The sequence below is a fragment of the Leptonotus elevatus genome, chromosome 2 (genome assembly GCF_054856555.1).
Source record: "Leptonotus elevatus isolate MCC_2025b chromosome 2, RoL_Lele_1.0, whole genome shotgun sequence".
Lineage (NCBI taxonomy): Eukaryota > Metazoa > Chordata > Actinopteri > Syngnathiformes > Syngnathidae > Leptonotus > Leptonotus elevatus.
This window is the reverse complement of record NC_141240.1, coordinates 34,352,889-34,369,203: the sequence shown is the minus strand read 5'-3', so window position 1 is coordinate 34,369,203 and position 16,315 is coordinate 34,352,889. Positions and strand designations below refer to the sequence as shown.

Below are 16,315 nucleotides of genomic sequence, written 5' to 3'. Positions count from 1 at the left end.
ATTTCAAACCCTAACCCTAGTTTAAAACCCTAATTTCAAACCCTATCCCTAGTTTGAAACCCTAATTTCAAACCCTAGCTCTAGTTTAAATCCCTAATTTCAAATCCTAGCCCTAGTTCAAAACCCTAATTTCAAACCCTAGCCCTAGTTTGAAACCCTAATTTGAAACCCTAGCCCTAGTTTAAAACCCTAATTTCAAACCCTAGCCCAAGTTTAAAACCCTAATTTCAAACCTAGCCCTAGTTTGAAACCCTAATTTCAAACCCTAGCCCTATTTTAAAACCCTAATTTCAAACCCTAGCTCTAGTTTTAAACCCTAATTTGAAACCCTAGCACTAGTTTAAAACCCTAATTTCAAACCCTAGCCCTAGTTTAAAACCCTAATTTCAAACCCTAGCTCAAGTTTAAAACCCTAATTTCAAACCCTAGCCCTAGTTCTAAAACCTAATATGAAACCCTAGCCCTAGTTTAAAACCCTAATTTCAAACCCTAGTTTAAAACCCTAATTTCAAACCCTAGCCCAAGTTTAAAACCCTCATTTCAAACCCTAGCCCTAGTTTAAAACCCTAATTTCAAACCCTAGCTCTAGTTTGAAACCCTAATTTGAAACCCTAGCCCTAGTTTGAAACCCTAATTTCAAACCCTAGCCCCATTTTAAAACCCTAATATTAAACCCTAGCCCTAGTTTTAAACCCTAATATGAAACCCTAGCCCTAGTTTTAAACCCTAATTTTGAACCCTAGCACTACTTGGAAACCGTAATTTTAAACCCTAGCCCTAGTTTAAAACCCTAATTTTAAACCCTAGCCCTAGTTTTAAACCCTAATATGAAACCCTAGCCCTAGTTTGAAACCCTAATTTTGTACCCTAGCACTACTTGGAAACCGTAATTTTAAACCCTAGCCCTAGTTTAAAACCTTAATTTCAAACCCTAGCCCTAGTTTAAAACCCTAATTTGAAACCCTAGCCCTAGTTTGAAACCCTAATTTCAAACCCTAGCCCTAGTTTCAAACCCTAATATCAAACCCTAGCCCTAGTTTGAAACCCTAATTTCAAACCCTAGCCCTAGTTTAAAACCCTAATTTCAAACCCTAGCCCTAGTTTGAAACCCTAATTTCAAACCCTAGCCCTAGTGTAAAACCCTAATTTCAAACCCTAGCCCTAGTTTGAAACCCTAATTTCAAACCCTAGCCCTAGTGTAAAACCCTAATTTCAAACCCTAGCCCTAGTTTAAAACCCGGATATCAAACCCTAGCCCTAGTTTGAAACCCTAATTTCAAACCCTAGCCCTAGTTTAAACCCCTAATATGAAACCCTAGCCCTAGTTTAAAACCCTAATTTCAAACCCTAACCCTAGTTTAAAACCCTAATTTCAAACCCTAGCCCAAGTTTAAAACCCTAATTTCAAACCCTAGCCCTAGTTTTTAAACTTATATGAAACCCTAGCCCTAGTTTAAAACCCTAATTTCAAACCTTAGCCCTAGTTTAAAACCCTAATTTCAAACCCTAGCCCTAGTTTAAAACCCTAATTTCAAACCCTAGCCCTAGTTTAAAACCCTAATTTCAAACCCAAGCTCTAGTTTGAAACCCTAATTTGAAACCCTAGCCCTAGTTTGAAACCCTAATTTCAAACCCTAGCCCTAGTTTGAAACCCTAATTTGAAACCCCAGCCCTAGTTTTAAACCCTATTTTGAAACCCTAGCCCTAGTTTGAAACCCTAATTTCAAACCCTAGCCCTAGTTTAAAACCCTAGTTTTGAACCCTAGCACTACTTCGAAGCCCTTATTTGAAACCCTAGCCTGAGTTTGTAACCTTAATATGAAACCATAGCCCTTTTTTAAAACCCTAATTTGAGACCCTAGCCATAGTTTAAAACCCTAGTTTGAAACCCTAGCCCTAGTTTAAAACCCAAATTTGAATTCCTAGCCCTAGTTTGAAACCTTAATTTCAAACTCTAGCCCTAGTTTACAACCCAAATTTGAATTCCTCGCCCGAGTTTGAAACCCTAATTTCAAACCCTAGCCCTAGTTTTAAACCCTAATTTTGAACCCTAACCCTAGTTTGAAACCCTAATTTCAAACCCTAGCCCTAGTTTAAAACCCTAATTTCAAACCCTAGCCCTAGTTTTAAACCCTAATATGAAACCCTAGCCCTAGTTTTAAACCCTAATTTTGAACCCTAGCACTACTTGGAAACCGTAATTTTAAACCCTAGCCCTAGTTTAAAACCCTAATTTTAAACCCTCGCCCTAGTTTTAAACCCTAATATGAAACCCTAGCCCTAGTTTGAAACCCTAATTTTGAACCCTAGCACTACTTGGAAACCGTAATTTTAAACCCTAGCCCTAGTTTAAAACCTTAATTTCAAACCCTAGCCCTAGTTTAAAACCCTAATTTCAAACCCTAGCCCTAGTTTGAAACCCTAATTTGAAACCCTAGCCCTAGTTTGAAACCCTAATTTAAAACCCTAGCCCTAGTTTTAAACCCTAATATGAAACCCTAGCCCTAGTTTTAAACCCTAATTTTGAACCCTAGCACTACTTGGAAACCGTAATTTTAAACCCTAGCCCTAGTTTAAAACCCTAATTTTAAACCCTCGCCCTAGTTTTAAACCCTAATATGAAACCCTAGCCCTAGTTTGAAACCCTAATTTTAAACCCTAGCCCTAGTGTAAAACCCTAATTTCAAACCCTAGCCCTAGTTTAAAACCCGAATATCAAACCCTAGCCCTAGTTTAAAACCCTAATTTTAAACCCTAGCCCAATTTTTAAAACCTAATATGAAACCCTAGTCCTAGTTTAAAACCCTAATTTCAAATTCTAGCCCTAGTTTAAAACCCTAATTTTAAATCCAAGCCCTAGTTTGAAACCCTAATTTGAAACCCTAGCCCTAGTGTAAAACCCTAATTTCAAACCCTAGCCCTAGTTTAAAACCCGAATATCAAACCCTAGCCCTAGTTTTAAAACCTAATATGAAACCCTAGTCCTAGTTTAAAACCCTAATTTCAAACCCTAGCCCTAGTTTAAAACCCTAGTTTTGAACCCTAGCCCTAGTTTGAAACCTTAATTTGAAACCCTAGCCCTAGTGTAAAACCCTAATTTCAAACCCTAGCCCTAGTTTAAAAACCGGATATCAAACCCCAGCCCTAGTTTGAAACCCTAATTTCAAACCCTAGCCCTAGTTTAAACCCCTAATATGAAACCCTAGCCCTAGTTTAAAACCCTAATTTCAAACCCTAGCCCTAGTTTAAAACCCTAATTTCAAACCCTAGCCCAAATTTAAAACCCTAATTTCAAACCCTAGCCCTAGTTTTTAAACTTATATGAAACCCTAGCCCTAGTTTAAAACCCTAATTTCAAATCTTAGCCCTAGTTTAAAACCCTTATTTGAAACCCTAGCCCTAGTTTAAAACCCTAATTTCAAACCCAAGCTCTAGTTTGAAACCCTAATTTGAAACCCTAGCCCTAGTTTGAAACCCTAATTTCAAACCCTAGCCCTAGTTTGAAACCCTAATTTGAAACCCCAGCCCTAGTTTTAAACCCTATTTTGAAACCCTAGCCCTAGTTTGAAACCCTAATTTCAAACCCTAGCCCTAGTTTAAAACCCTAGTTTTGAACCCTAGCACTACTTCGAAGCCCTTATTTGAAACCCTAGCCTGAGTTTGTAACCTTAATATGAAACCATAGCCCTTTTTTAAAACCCTAATTTGAGACCCTAGCCATAGTTTAAAACCCTAGTTTGAAACCCTAGCCCTAGTTTAAAACCCAAATTTGAATTCCTAGCCCTAGTTTGAAACCTTAATTTCAAACTCTAGCCCTAGTTTAAAACCCAAATTTGAATTCCTCGCCCGAGTTTGAAACCCTAATTTCAAACCCTAGCCCTAGTTTTAAACCCTAATATGAAACCCTAGCCATAGTTTGAAACCCTCATTTCAAACCCTAGCCCTAGTTTGAAACCCTAATTTTGAACCCTAGCCCTAGTTTGAAACCCTAATTTCAAACCCTAGCCCTAGTTTAAAACCCTAATTTCAAACCCTAGCCCTAGTTTTAAACCCTAATATGAAACCCTAGCCCTAGTTTTAAACCCTAATTTTGAACCCTAGCACTACTTGGAAACCGTAATTTTAAACCCTAGCCCTAGTTTAAAACCCTAATTTTAAACCCTCGCCCTAGTTTTAAACCCTAATATGAAACCCTAGCCCTAGTTTGAAACTCTAATTTTGAACCCTAGCACTACTTGGAAACCGTAATTTTAAACCCTAGCCCTAGTTTAAAACCTTAATTTCAAACCCTAGCCCTAGTTTAAAACCCTAATTTCAAACCGTAGCCCTAGTTTGAAACCCTAATTTGAAACCCTAGCCCTAGTTTGAAACCCTAATTTCAAACCCTAGCCCTAGTTTGAAACCCTAATATCAAACCCTAGCCGTAGTTTGAAACCCTAATTTCAAACCCTAGCCCTAGTTTAAAACCCTAATTTCAAACCCTAGCCCTAGTTTGAAACCCTAATTTAAAACCCTAGCCCTAGTTTTAAACACTAATATGAAACCCTAGCCCTAGTTTGAAACCCTAATTTTAAACCCTAGCCCTAGTTTAAAACCCTAATTTGAAACCCTAGCCCTAGTTTGAAACCCTAATTTCAAACCCTAGCCCCATTTTAAAACCCTAATTTTAAACCCTAGCCCTAGTTTTAAACCCTAATATGAAACCCTAGCCCTAGTTTTAAACCCTAATTTTGAACCCTAGCACTACTTGGAAACCGTAATTTTAAACCCTAGCCCTAGTTTAAAACCCTAATTTTAAACCCTAGCCCTAGTTTTAAACCCTAATATGAAACCCTAGCCCTAGTTTGAAACCCTAATTTTGAACACTAGCACTACTTGGAAACCGTAATTTTAAACCCTAGCCCTAGTTTAAAACCTTAATTTCAAACCCTAACCCTAGTTTAAAACCCTAATTTCAAACCCTAGTCCTAGTTTGAAACCCTAATTTGAAACCCTAGCCCTAGTTTGAAACCCTAATTTCAAACCCTAGCCCTAGTTTTAAACCCTAATATCAAACCCTAGCCCTAGTTTGAAACCCTAATTTCAAACCCTAGCCCTAGTTTAAAACCCTAATTTCAAACCCTAGCCCTAGTTTGAAACCCTAATTTCAAACCCTAGCCCTAGTTTTAAACCCTAATATGAAACCCTAGCCCTAGTTTGAAACCCTAATTTTAAACCCTAGCCCTAGTTTAAAACCCTAATTTCAAACCCTAGCCCAAGTTTGAAACCCTAATTTCAAACCCTAGCCCTAGTTTTAAAACCTAATATGAAACCCTAGTCCTAGTTTAAAACCCTAATTTCAAATCCTAGCCCTAGTTTAAAACCCTCATTTCAAACCCTAGCCCTAGTTTGAAACCCTAATGTGAAACCCTAGCCCTAGTGTAAAACCCTAATTTCAAACCCTAGCCCTAGTTTAAAACCCGAATATGAAACCCTAGCCCTAGTTTAAAACCCTAATTTAAAACCCTAGCCCTAGTTTAAAACCCTAATTTCAAACCCTAGCCCTAGTTTTAAACCCTAATATGAAACCCTAGCCCTAGTTTGAAACCCTAATTTTAAACCCTAGCCCTAGTTTAAAACCCTAATTTCAAACCCTAGCCCAAGTTTAAAACCCTAATTTCAAACCCTAGCTCTAGTTTTAAAACCTAATATGAAACCCTAGTCCTAGTTTAAAACCCTAATTTCAAATCCTAGCCCTAAATTAAAACCCTAATTTTAAACCCTAGCCCTAGTTTTAAACCCTAATTTCAAACCCTAGCCCTAGTTTTAAAACCTAATATGAAACCCAAGCCCTAGTTTAAAACCCTAATTTCAAACCTTAGCCCTATTTTAAACCCTATTTTCAAACCCTAACCATAGTTTAAAACCCTAATTTTAAACCCTAGCCCTAGTTTGAAACCCTAATTTGAAACCCTAGCCCTAGTGTAAAACCCTAATTTCAAACCCTAGCCCTAGTTTAAAACCCGGATATCAAACCCTAGCCCTAGTTTGAAACCCTAATTTCAAACTCTAGCCCTAGTTTAAACCCCTAATATGAAACCCTAGCCCTAGTTTAAAACCCTAATTTCAAACCCTAGCCCTAGTTTAAAACCCTAATTTCAAACCCTAGCCCAAGTTTAAAACCCTAATTTCAAACCCTAGCCCTAGTTTTAAAACCTAATATGAAACCCTAGCCCTAGTTTAAAACCCTAATTTCAAACCTTAGCTCTAGTTTAAAACCCTAATTTCAAACCCTAGCCCTAGTTTAAAACCCTAATTTGAAACCCTAGCCCTAGTTTAAAACCCTAATTTCAAACCCTAGCTCTAGTTTGAAACCCTAATTTGAAACCCTAGCCCTAGTTTGAAACCCTAATTTCAAACCCTAGCCCTAGTTTGAAACCCTAATTTGAAACCCCAGCCCTAGTTTTAAACCCTATTTTGAAACCCTAGCCCTAGTTTGAAACCCTAATTTCAAACCCTAGCCCTAGTTTAAAACCCTAGTTTTGAACCCTAGCACTACTTCGAAGCCCTTATTTGAAACCCTAGCCTGAGTTTGTAACCTTAATATGAAACCATAGCCCTTTTTTAAAACCCTAATTTGAGACCCTAGCCATAGTTTAAAACCCTAGTTTGAAACCCTAGCCCTAGTTTAAAACCCAAATTTGAATTCCTAGCCCTAGTTTGAAACCTTAATTTCAAACTCTAGCCCTAGTTTAAAACCCAAATTTGAATTCCTCGCCCGAGTTTGAAACCCTAATTTCAAACCCTAGCCCTAGTTTTAAACCATAATATGAAACCCTAGCCATAGTTTGAAACCCTCATTTCAAACCCTAGCCCTAGTTTGAAACCCTAATTTTGAACCCTAGCCCTAGTTTGAAACCCTAATTTCAAACCCTAGCCCTAGTTTAAAACCCTAATTTCAAACCCCAGCCCAAGTTTAAAACCCTAATTTCAAACCCTAGCCCTAGTTTTAAACCCTAATTTGAAACCCTAGCCCTAGTTTAAAACCCTAATTTCAAACCCTAGCCCTAGTTTAAAACCCTAATTTCAAACCCTAGCTCAAGTTTAAAACCCTAATTTCAAACCCTAGCCCTAGTTTTAAAACCTAATATGAAACCCTAGCCCTAGTTTAAAACCCTAATTTCAAACCCTAGCCCAAGTTTAAAACCCTAATTTCAAACCCTAGCCCTAGTTTAAAACCCTAATTTCAAACCCTAGCTATAGTTTGAAACCCTAATTTGAAACCCTAGCCCTAGTTTGAAACCCTAATTTCAAACCCTAGCCCCATTTTAAAATCCTAATTTTAAACCCTAGCCCTAGTTTTAAACCCTAATATGAAACCCTAGCCCTAGTTTTAAACCCTAATTTTGAACCCTAGCACTACTTGGAAACCGTAATTTTAAACCCTAGCCCTAGTTTAAAACCCTAATTTTAAACCCTTGCCCTAGTTTTAAACCCTAATATGAAACCCTAGCCCTAGTTTGAAACCCTAATTTTGAACCCTAGCACTACTTGGAAACCGTAATTTTAAACCCTAGCCCTAGTTTAAAACCTTAATTTCAAACCCTAGCCCTAGTTTAAAACCCTAATTTCAAACCCTAGCCCTAGTTTGAAACCCTAATTTGAAACCCTAGCCCTAGTTTGAAACCCTAATTTCAAACCCTAGCCCTAGTTTGAAACCCTAATATCAAACCCTAGCCCTAGTTTGAAACCCTAATTTCAAACCCTAGCCCTAGTTTAAAACCCTAATTTCAAACCCTAGCCCTAGTTTGAAACCCTAATTTCAAACCCTAGCCCTAGTTTTAAACCCTAATATGAAACCCTAGCCCTAGTTTGAAACCCTAATTTTAAACCCTAGCCCTAGTTTAAAACCCTAATTTCAAACCCTAGCCCTAGTTTTAAAACCTAATATGAAACCCTAGTCCTAGTTTAAAACCCTAATTTCAAACCCTAGCCCAAGTTTAAAACCCTAATTTCAAACCCTAGCCCTAGTTTTAAAACCTAATATGAAACCCTAGTCCTAGTTTAAAACCCTAATTTCAAATCCTAGCCCTAGTTTAAAACCCTAATTTTAAACCCTAGCCCTAGTTTTAAACCCTAATTTCAAACCCTAGCCCTAGTTTTAAAACCTAATAGGAAACCCTAGCCCTAGTTTAAAACCCTAATTTCAAACCTTAGCCCTATTTTAAACCCTAATTTCAAACCCTAGCCCTAGTTTAAAACCCTAATTTTAAACCCTAGCCCTAGTTTGAAACCCTAATTTGAAACCCTAGCCCTAGTTTAAAACCCGGATATCAAACCCTAGCCCTAGTTTGAAACCCTAATTTCAAACTCTAGCCCTAGTTTAAACCCCTAATATGAAACCCTAGCCCTAGTTTAAAACCCTAATTTCAAACCCTAGCCCTAGTTTAAAACCCTAATTTCAAACCCTAGCCCAAGTTTAAAACCCTAATTTCAAACCCTAGCCCTAGTTTTAAAACCTAATATGAAACCCTAGCCCTAGTTTAAAACCCTAATTTCAAACCTTAGCTCTAGTTTAAAACCCTAATTTCAAACCCTAGCCCTAGTTTAAAACCCTAATTTGAAACCCTAGCCCTAGTTTAAAACCCTAATTTCAAACCCTAGCTCTAGTTTGAAACCCTAATTTGAAACCCTAGCCCTAGTTTGAAACCCTAATTTCAAACCCTAGCCCTAGTTTGAAACCCTAATTTGAAACCCCAGCCCTAGTTTTAAACCCTATTTTGAAACCCTAGCCCTAGTTTGAAACCCTAATTTCAAACCCTAGCCCTAGTTTAAAACCCTAGTTTTGAACCCTAGCACTACTTCGAAGCCCTTATTTGAAACCCTAGCCTGAGTTTGTAACCTTAATATGAAACCATAGCCCTTTTTTAAAACCCTAATTTGAGACCCTAGCCATAGTTTAAAACCCTAGTTTGAAACCCTAGCCCTAGTTTAAAACCCAAATTTGAATTCCTAGCCCTAGTTTGAAACCTTAATTTCAAACTCTAGCCCTAGTTTAAAACCCAAATTTGAATTCCTCGCCCGAGTTTGAAACCCTAATTTCAAACCCTAGCCCTAGTTTTAAACCATAATATGAAACCCTAGCCATAGTTTGAAACCCTCATTTCAAACCCTAGCCCTAGTTTGAAACCCTAATTTTGAACCCTAGCCCTAGTTTGAAACCCTAATTTCAAACCCTAGCCCTAGTTTAAAACCCTAATTTCAAACCCCAGCCCAAGTTTAAAACCCTAATTTCAAACCCTAGCCCTAGTTTTAAACCCTAATTTGAAACCCTAGCCCTAGTTTAAAACCCTAATTTCAAACCCTAGCCCTAGTTTAAAACCCTAATTTCAAACCCTAGCTCAAGTTTAAAACCCTAATTTCAAACCCTAGCCCTAGTTTTAAAACCTAATATGAAACCCTAGCCCTAGTTTAAAACCCTAATTTCAAACCCTAGCCCAAGTTTAAAACCCTAATTTCAAACCCTAGCCCTAGTTTAAAACCCTAATTTCAAACCCTAGCTATAGTTTGAAACCCTAATTTGAAACCCTAGCCCTAGTTTGAAACCCTAATTTCAAACCCTAGCCCCATTTTAAAATCCTAATTTTAAACCCTAGCCCTAGTTTTAAACCCTAATATGAAACCCTAGCCCTAGTTTTAAACCCTAATTTTGAACCCTAGCACTACTTGGAAACCGTAATTTTAAACCCTAGCCCTAGTTTAAAACCCTAATTTTAAACCCTTGCCCTAGTTTTAAACCCTAATATGAAACCCTAGCCCTAGTTTGAAACCCTAATTTTGAACCCTAGCACTACTTGGAAACCGTAATTTTAAACCCTAGCCCTAGTTTAAAACCTTAATTTCAAACCCTAGCCCTAGTTTAAAACCCTAATTTCAAACCCTAGCCCTAGTTTGAAACCCTAATTTGAAACCCTAGCCCTAGTTTGAAACCCTAATTTCAAACCCTAGCCCTAGTTTGAAACCCTAATATCAAACCCTAGCCCTAGTTTGAAACCCTAATTTCAAACCCTAGCCCTAGTTTAAAACCCTAATTTCAAACCCTAGCCCTAGTTTGAAACCCTAATTTCAAACCCTAGCCCTAGTTTTAAACCCTAATATGAAACCCTAGCCCTAGTTTGAAACCCTAATTTTAAACCCTAGCCCTAGTTTAAAACCCTAATTTCAAACCCTAGCCCTAGTTTTAAAACCTAATATGAAACCCTAGTCCTAGTTTAAAACCCTAATTTCAAACCCTAGCCCAAGTTTAAAACCCTAATTTCAAACCCTAGCCCTAGTTTTAAAACCTAATATGAAACCCTAGTCCTAGTTTAAAACCCTAATTTCAAATCCTAGCCCTAGTTTAAAACCCTAATTTTAAACCCTAGCCCTAGTTTTAAACCCTAATTTCAAACCCTAGCCCTAGTTTTAAAACCTAATAGGAAACCCTAGCCCTAGTTTAAAACCCTAATTTCAAACCTTAGCCCTATTTTAAACCCTAATTTCAAACCCTAGCCCTAGTTTAAAACCCTAATTTTAAACCCTAGCCCTAGTTTGAAACCCTAATTTGAAACCCTAGCCTTAGTGTAAAACCCTAATTTCAAATCCTAGCCGTAGTTTAAAACCCGGATATCAAACCCTAGCCCTAGTTTGAAACCCTAATTTCAAACTCTAGCCCTAGTTTAAACCCCTAATATGAAACCCTAGCCCTAGTTTAAAACCCTAATTTCAAACCGTAACCCTAGTTTAAAACCCTAATTTCAAACCCTAGCCCAAGTTTAAAACCCTAATTTCAAACCCTAGCCCTAGTTTTAAAACCTAATATGAAACCCTAGCCCTAGTTTAAAACCCTAATTTCAAACCTTAGCCCTAGTTTAAAACCCTAATTTCAAACCCTAGCCCTAGTTTAAAACCCTAATTTGAAACCCTAGCCCTAGTTTAAAACCCTAATTTCAAACCCTAGCTCTAGTTTGAAACCCTAATTTGAAACCCTAGCCCTAGTTTGAAACCCTAATTTCAAACCCTAGCCCTAGTTTGAAACCCTAATTTCAAACCCCAGCCCTAGTTTTAAACCCTATTTTGAAACCCTAGCCCTAGTTTGAAACCCTAATTTCAAACCCTAGCCCTAGTTTAAAACCCTAGTTTTGAACCCTAGCACTACTTCGAAGCCCTTATTTGAAACCCTAGCCTGAGTTTGTAACCTTAATATGAAACCATAGCCCTTTTTTAAAACCCTAATTTGAGACCCTAGCCATAGTTTAAAACCCTAGTTTGAAACCCTAGCCCTAGTTTAAAACCCAAATTTGAATTCCTAGCCCTAGTTTGAAACCTTAATTTCAAACTCTAGCCCTAGTTTAAAACCCAAATTTGAATTCCTCGCCCGAGTTTGAAACCCTAATTTCAAACCCTAGCCCTAGTTTTAAACCATAATATGAAACCCTAGCCATAGTTTGAAACCCTCATTTCAAACCCTAGCCCTAGTTTGAAACCCTAATTTTGAACCCTAGCCCTAGTTTGAAACCCTAATTTCAAACCCTAGCCCTAGTTTAAAACCCTAATTTCAAACCCCAGCCCAAGTTTAAAACCCTAATTTGAAACCCTAGCCCTAGTTTTAAACCCTAATTTGAAACCCTAGCCCTAGTTTAAAACCCTAATTTCAAACCCTAGCCCTAGTTTAAAACCCTAATTTCAAACCCTAGCTCAAGTTTAAAACCCTAATTTCAAACCCTAGCCCTAGTTTTAAAACCTAATATGAAACCCCAGCCCTAGTTTAAAACCCTAATTTCAAACCCTAGTTTAAAACCCTAATTTCAAACCCTAGCCCAAGTTTAAAACCCTAATTTCAAACCCTAGCCCTAGTTTAAAACCCTAATTTCAAACCCTAGCTATAGTTTGAAACCCTAATTTGAAACCCTAGCCCTAGTTTGAAACCCTAATTTCAAACCCTAGCCCCATTTTAAAACCCTAATTTTAAACCCTAGCCCTAGTTTTAAACCCTAATATGAAACCCTAGCCCTAGTTTTAAACCCTAATTTTGAACCCTAGCACTACTTGGAAACCGTAATTTTAAACCCTAGCCCTAGTTTAAAACCCTAATTTTAAACCCTTGCCCTAGTTTTAAACCCTAATATGAAACCCTAGCCCTAGTTTGAAACCCTAATTTTGAACCCTAGCACTACTTGGAAACCGTAATTTCAAACCCTAGCCCTAGTTTAAAACCTTAATTTCAAACCCTAGCCCTAGTTTAAAACCCTAATTTCAAACCCTAGCCCTAGTTTGAAACCCTAATTTGAAACCCTAGCCCTAGTTTGAAACCCTAATTTCAAACCCTAGCCCTAGTTTGAAACCCTAATATCAAACCCTAGCCCTAGTTTGAAACCCTAATTTCAAACCCTAGCCCTAGTTTAAAACCCTTATTTCAAACCCTAGCCCTAGTTTGAAACCCTAATTTCAAACCCTAGCCCTAGTTTTAAACCCTAATATGAAACCCTAGCCCTAGTTTGAAACCCTAATTTTAAACCCTAGCCCTAGTTTAAAACCCTAATTTCAAACCCTAGCCCTAGTTTTAAAACCTAATATGAAACCTTAGTCCTAGTTTAAAACCCTAATTTCAAACCCTAGCCCAAGTTTAAAACCGTAATTTCAAACCCTAGCCCTAGTTTTAAAACCTAATATGAAACCCTAGTCCTAGTTTAAAACCCTAATTTCAAATCCTAGCCCTAGTTTAAAACCCTAATTTTAAACCCTAGCCCTAGTTTTAAACCCTAATTTCAAACCCTAGCCCTAGTTTGAAACCCAAATATCAAACCCTAGCCCTAGTTTGAAACCCTAATTTCAAACCCCAGCCCTAGTTTTAAACCCTATTTTGAAACCCTAGCCCTAGTTTGAAACCCTAATTTCAAACCCTAGCCCTAGTTTAAACCCCTAATATGAAACCCTAGCCCTAGTTTAAAACCCTAATTTCAAACCCTATTCCTAGTTTAAAACCCTAATTTCAAACCCTAGCCCAAGTTTAAAACCCTAATTTCAAACCCTAGCCCTAGTTTTAAAACCTAATATGAAACCCTAGCCCTAGTTTAAAACCCTAATTTCAAACCTTAGCCCTAGTTTAAAACCCTAATTTCAAACCCTAGCCCTAGTTTAAAACCCTAATTTGAAACCCTAGCCCTAGTTTAAAACCCTAATTTCAAACCCTAGCTCTAGTTTGAAACCCTAATTTGAAACCCTAGCCCTAGTTTGAAACCCTAATTTCAAACCCTAGCCCTAGTTTGAAACCCTAATTTGAAACCCCAGCCCTAGTTTTAAACCCTATTTTGAAACCCTAGCCCTAGTTTAAAACCCTAATTTCAAACCCTAGCCCTAGTTTAAAACCCTAGTTTTGAACCCTAGCACTACTTCGAAGCCCTTATTTGAAACTCTAGCCTGAGTTTGTAACCTTAATATGAAACCATAGCCCTTTTTTAAAACCCTAATTTGAGACCCTAGCCATAGTTTAAAAACCTAGTTTGAAACCCTAGCCCTAGTTTAAAACCCAAATTTGAATTCCTAGCCCTAGTTTGAAACCTTAATTTCAAACTCTAGCCCTAGTTTAAAACCCAAATTTGAATTCCTCGCCCAAGTTTGAAACCCTAATTTCAAACCCTAGCCCTAGTTTTAAACCCTAATATGAAACCCTAGCCATAGTTTGAAACCCTCATTTCAAACCCTAGCCCTAGTTTGAAACCCTAATTTTGAACCCTAGCCCTAGTTTTAAACCCTAATTTTGAACCCTAGCACTACTTGGAAACCGTAATTTTAAACCCTAGCCCTAGTTTAAAACCCTAATTTTAAACCCTAGACCTAGTTTTAAACCCTAATTTGAAAACCGTAGCCCTAGTTTAAAACCCTTATTTCAAACCCTAGCCCTAGTTTTAAAACCTAATATGATTCCCTAGCCCTAGTTTAAAACCCACATTTCAAACCCTAGCCCTAGTTTAAAACCCTAATTTCAAATCCTAGCCCTAGTTTGAAACCCTAATTTCAAACCCTAGCCCTAGTTTGAAACCCTAATTTTGAACCCTAGCACTACTTCAAAACCCTTATTTGAAACCCTAGCCCTAGTTTAAAACCCTAATTTGAAACCCTAGCTCGAGTTTGAAACCCTCATTTCAAACCCTAGCCCTAATTTGAAACCCTAATATGAAACCCTAGCCCTAGTTTGTAACCCTAATTTGAAACAATAGCACTAATTAGGGTTTCAAATCAGTGCTATGGTTTGAAAGTAGGGTTTCAAACTAGGCCTAGGTTTTCAAATTAGGGTTTCAAATAGTGCTATGGTGTCAAAGTAGAGTTTCAAACTTGGGCTAGCATTTCAAATTAGGGTTTCAAGTAAGGGCCAGGTATTGAAATTAGTGCTATGGTTTCAAAGTAGGGTTTCAAATTAGGGCTAGGTTTTCAAATCAGGGTTTCAAATTAGTACTATGGTTTCAAAGTAGGGTTTTAAACTAGGGCTAGGGTTTCAAACTAGGGGTAGGGTTTCAAATCAGGGTTTCAATTTAGTACTATGGTTTCAAAGTAGGGTTTCAAACTTGGGCTAGGGTTTCAAATTAGGGTTTCAAATAAGAACCAGGTATTCAAATTAGTGCTATGGTTTCAAAGTAGGCTTTCAACTGTGCTAGGAATTAGGGTTTAAAATTTAGAGTTTCAAAGTAAGGTTAACGTTTCAAATAGGGGATTCAAACTAGGATTTAGGTTTCAAAATAGGGTTTCAAATTAGGGTTAGGGTTTCAAACGAGGCTTAGGTTTTCAACGTAGTTTCAAACTAGGGTTAAGGCTTCAAAGTAGGGTTTCAAACTAGGGTTAAAGTTTCAAATTGGGGTTTTCATCTAGGTTTAGGGTTTCAAACTAGGGTTGTGGTTTCAATTTAAGGTTTCAAATCAGTGTTACAATTTCAAAGTAGGGTTTCAAATCAGTGTTACAATTTCAAAGTAGGGTTTCAAAATCTAGGTTTGGGGTTTTAAATTAAGTTTATGTCTTCAAATCAGGGTTTTAAACGAGTATTATGGTTTTAAATTAGGGTCTCACTAGTGTATTTTGCAAAATGTGAAAGTGTTACTTTACATTTCGTAGCTTCTTTCCCAGTCGTATCTGATCCAGCAGAGCGCCTCTGCTGTCTGATCTTGCCTCACACGAAGCGGCGGCTGGTGGCGGGCTGCCAAACGGACGAGGGGGAGGCGGAGGTGACGCGTGAGGTTCCGAAAATAACTGGAGAGGCGGTGGTGGCGGAGGAGGCGGAGCCGGATCTCTGCAAGCTCCCCTGGTGGGCGGGGACGGGGCGACCGCAGGTGGGAACACCGCAGCGCGCGGATGTTGCGCGGGCGGCATCGGGGGTGGCGCGCTGTGAGAGACGCCCGCGTGAGATGGCTTGGAAGACGTCGGAGGAGGAACGTGTGCCGGCGGCACCGGCGGTGGACAGCCCCGGTTGGACGGCGGCGGTGGGAGGGCCCCCCGCGCCGTTCGCTGTGTCTGTCCCGGGATGGGAGGCAGGGGTCCCATGCGCCCCCGTGGAGGCGGCGGTGTCTGGGCCGAGCCGGGAGCTGGAGGAAGTGGCCCCTGCCTGCCAGGGGGAGGTGCTGGAGGCCCGGTGGCTACAACACACACCAGGGTACGGTTAGAGGGTTTATTACATTTATGAACCACAAGCATAACACTTTCTATAGTATAAAACAATCAAAGTGAACAATGGTGACCTCTAACCTCCTCGTTTGGCCTCCCTTTTGACGGCCTCCATGCCGCCCGAGCGCTCGATGATGTTGTAGACCATCTGCGACATCTTCTCATCCCTCATCTCGTCCTCTCCGATGCCTGCTTGGGAGAGGACGTTCCACAGGTCGGGGTCCAGATTGTTGGGGTCAAACCCGACATGGCTCACATGCCTGTAAGGAAGGCAGTGAATCTCAAAAGTGTGGCTGCCGTATGACTATTAGTACACAGGCTCCCTCTAGTGGTTTGTGAAGAAATCATCATCTTCGACTTCTACATTACTTGAGTGCAGGTTAGTTGTATAAAACTATTGTATTTAATCATTAAGAATTGTTTGTTTCTAAAAAATAAATTCATGGACAATTTGTATTTACCGTATTTTTCGTTCTATAAGTTACTCTGGCCTATAAATCGTACGAGTCAAGAAATACATCAATGAAAAAAAAATCATACATAATTTTTCTCCAGATTTATAAATCACATTTTTGGGGGGAAATTTATTTTACAAAAAATGATGCCAAGAACAGTTGAGCTCAGATATTGTGGGCAATTTGATTAA

The 16,315-nt window shown here is 38.6% G+C and overlaps 1 protein-coding gene across 2 annotated transcripts in view; it reads right to left on the bottom strand.

Moving 5' to 3' along the window:
• Window positions 1-16,315, bottom strand: part of wasb (WASP actin nucleation promoting factor b) — a 28,710-nt gene that overhangs the window by 7,492 nt on the left and 4,903 nt on the right. For both annotated transcript variants that reach the window (XM_086069250.1, XM_086069251.1), the window contains exons 7-8: window positions 15,751-15,929; window positions 15,115-15,641 (exon numbers count right to left, since the gene is read on the bottom strand). In XM_086069250.1, coding sequence (XP_085925376.1) covers window positions 15,115-15,641; window positions 15,751-15,929 — 706 coding nt within the window. The remainder of the gene's footprint in view (window positions 1-15,114; window positions 15,642-15,750; window positions 15,930-16,315) is intronic.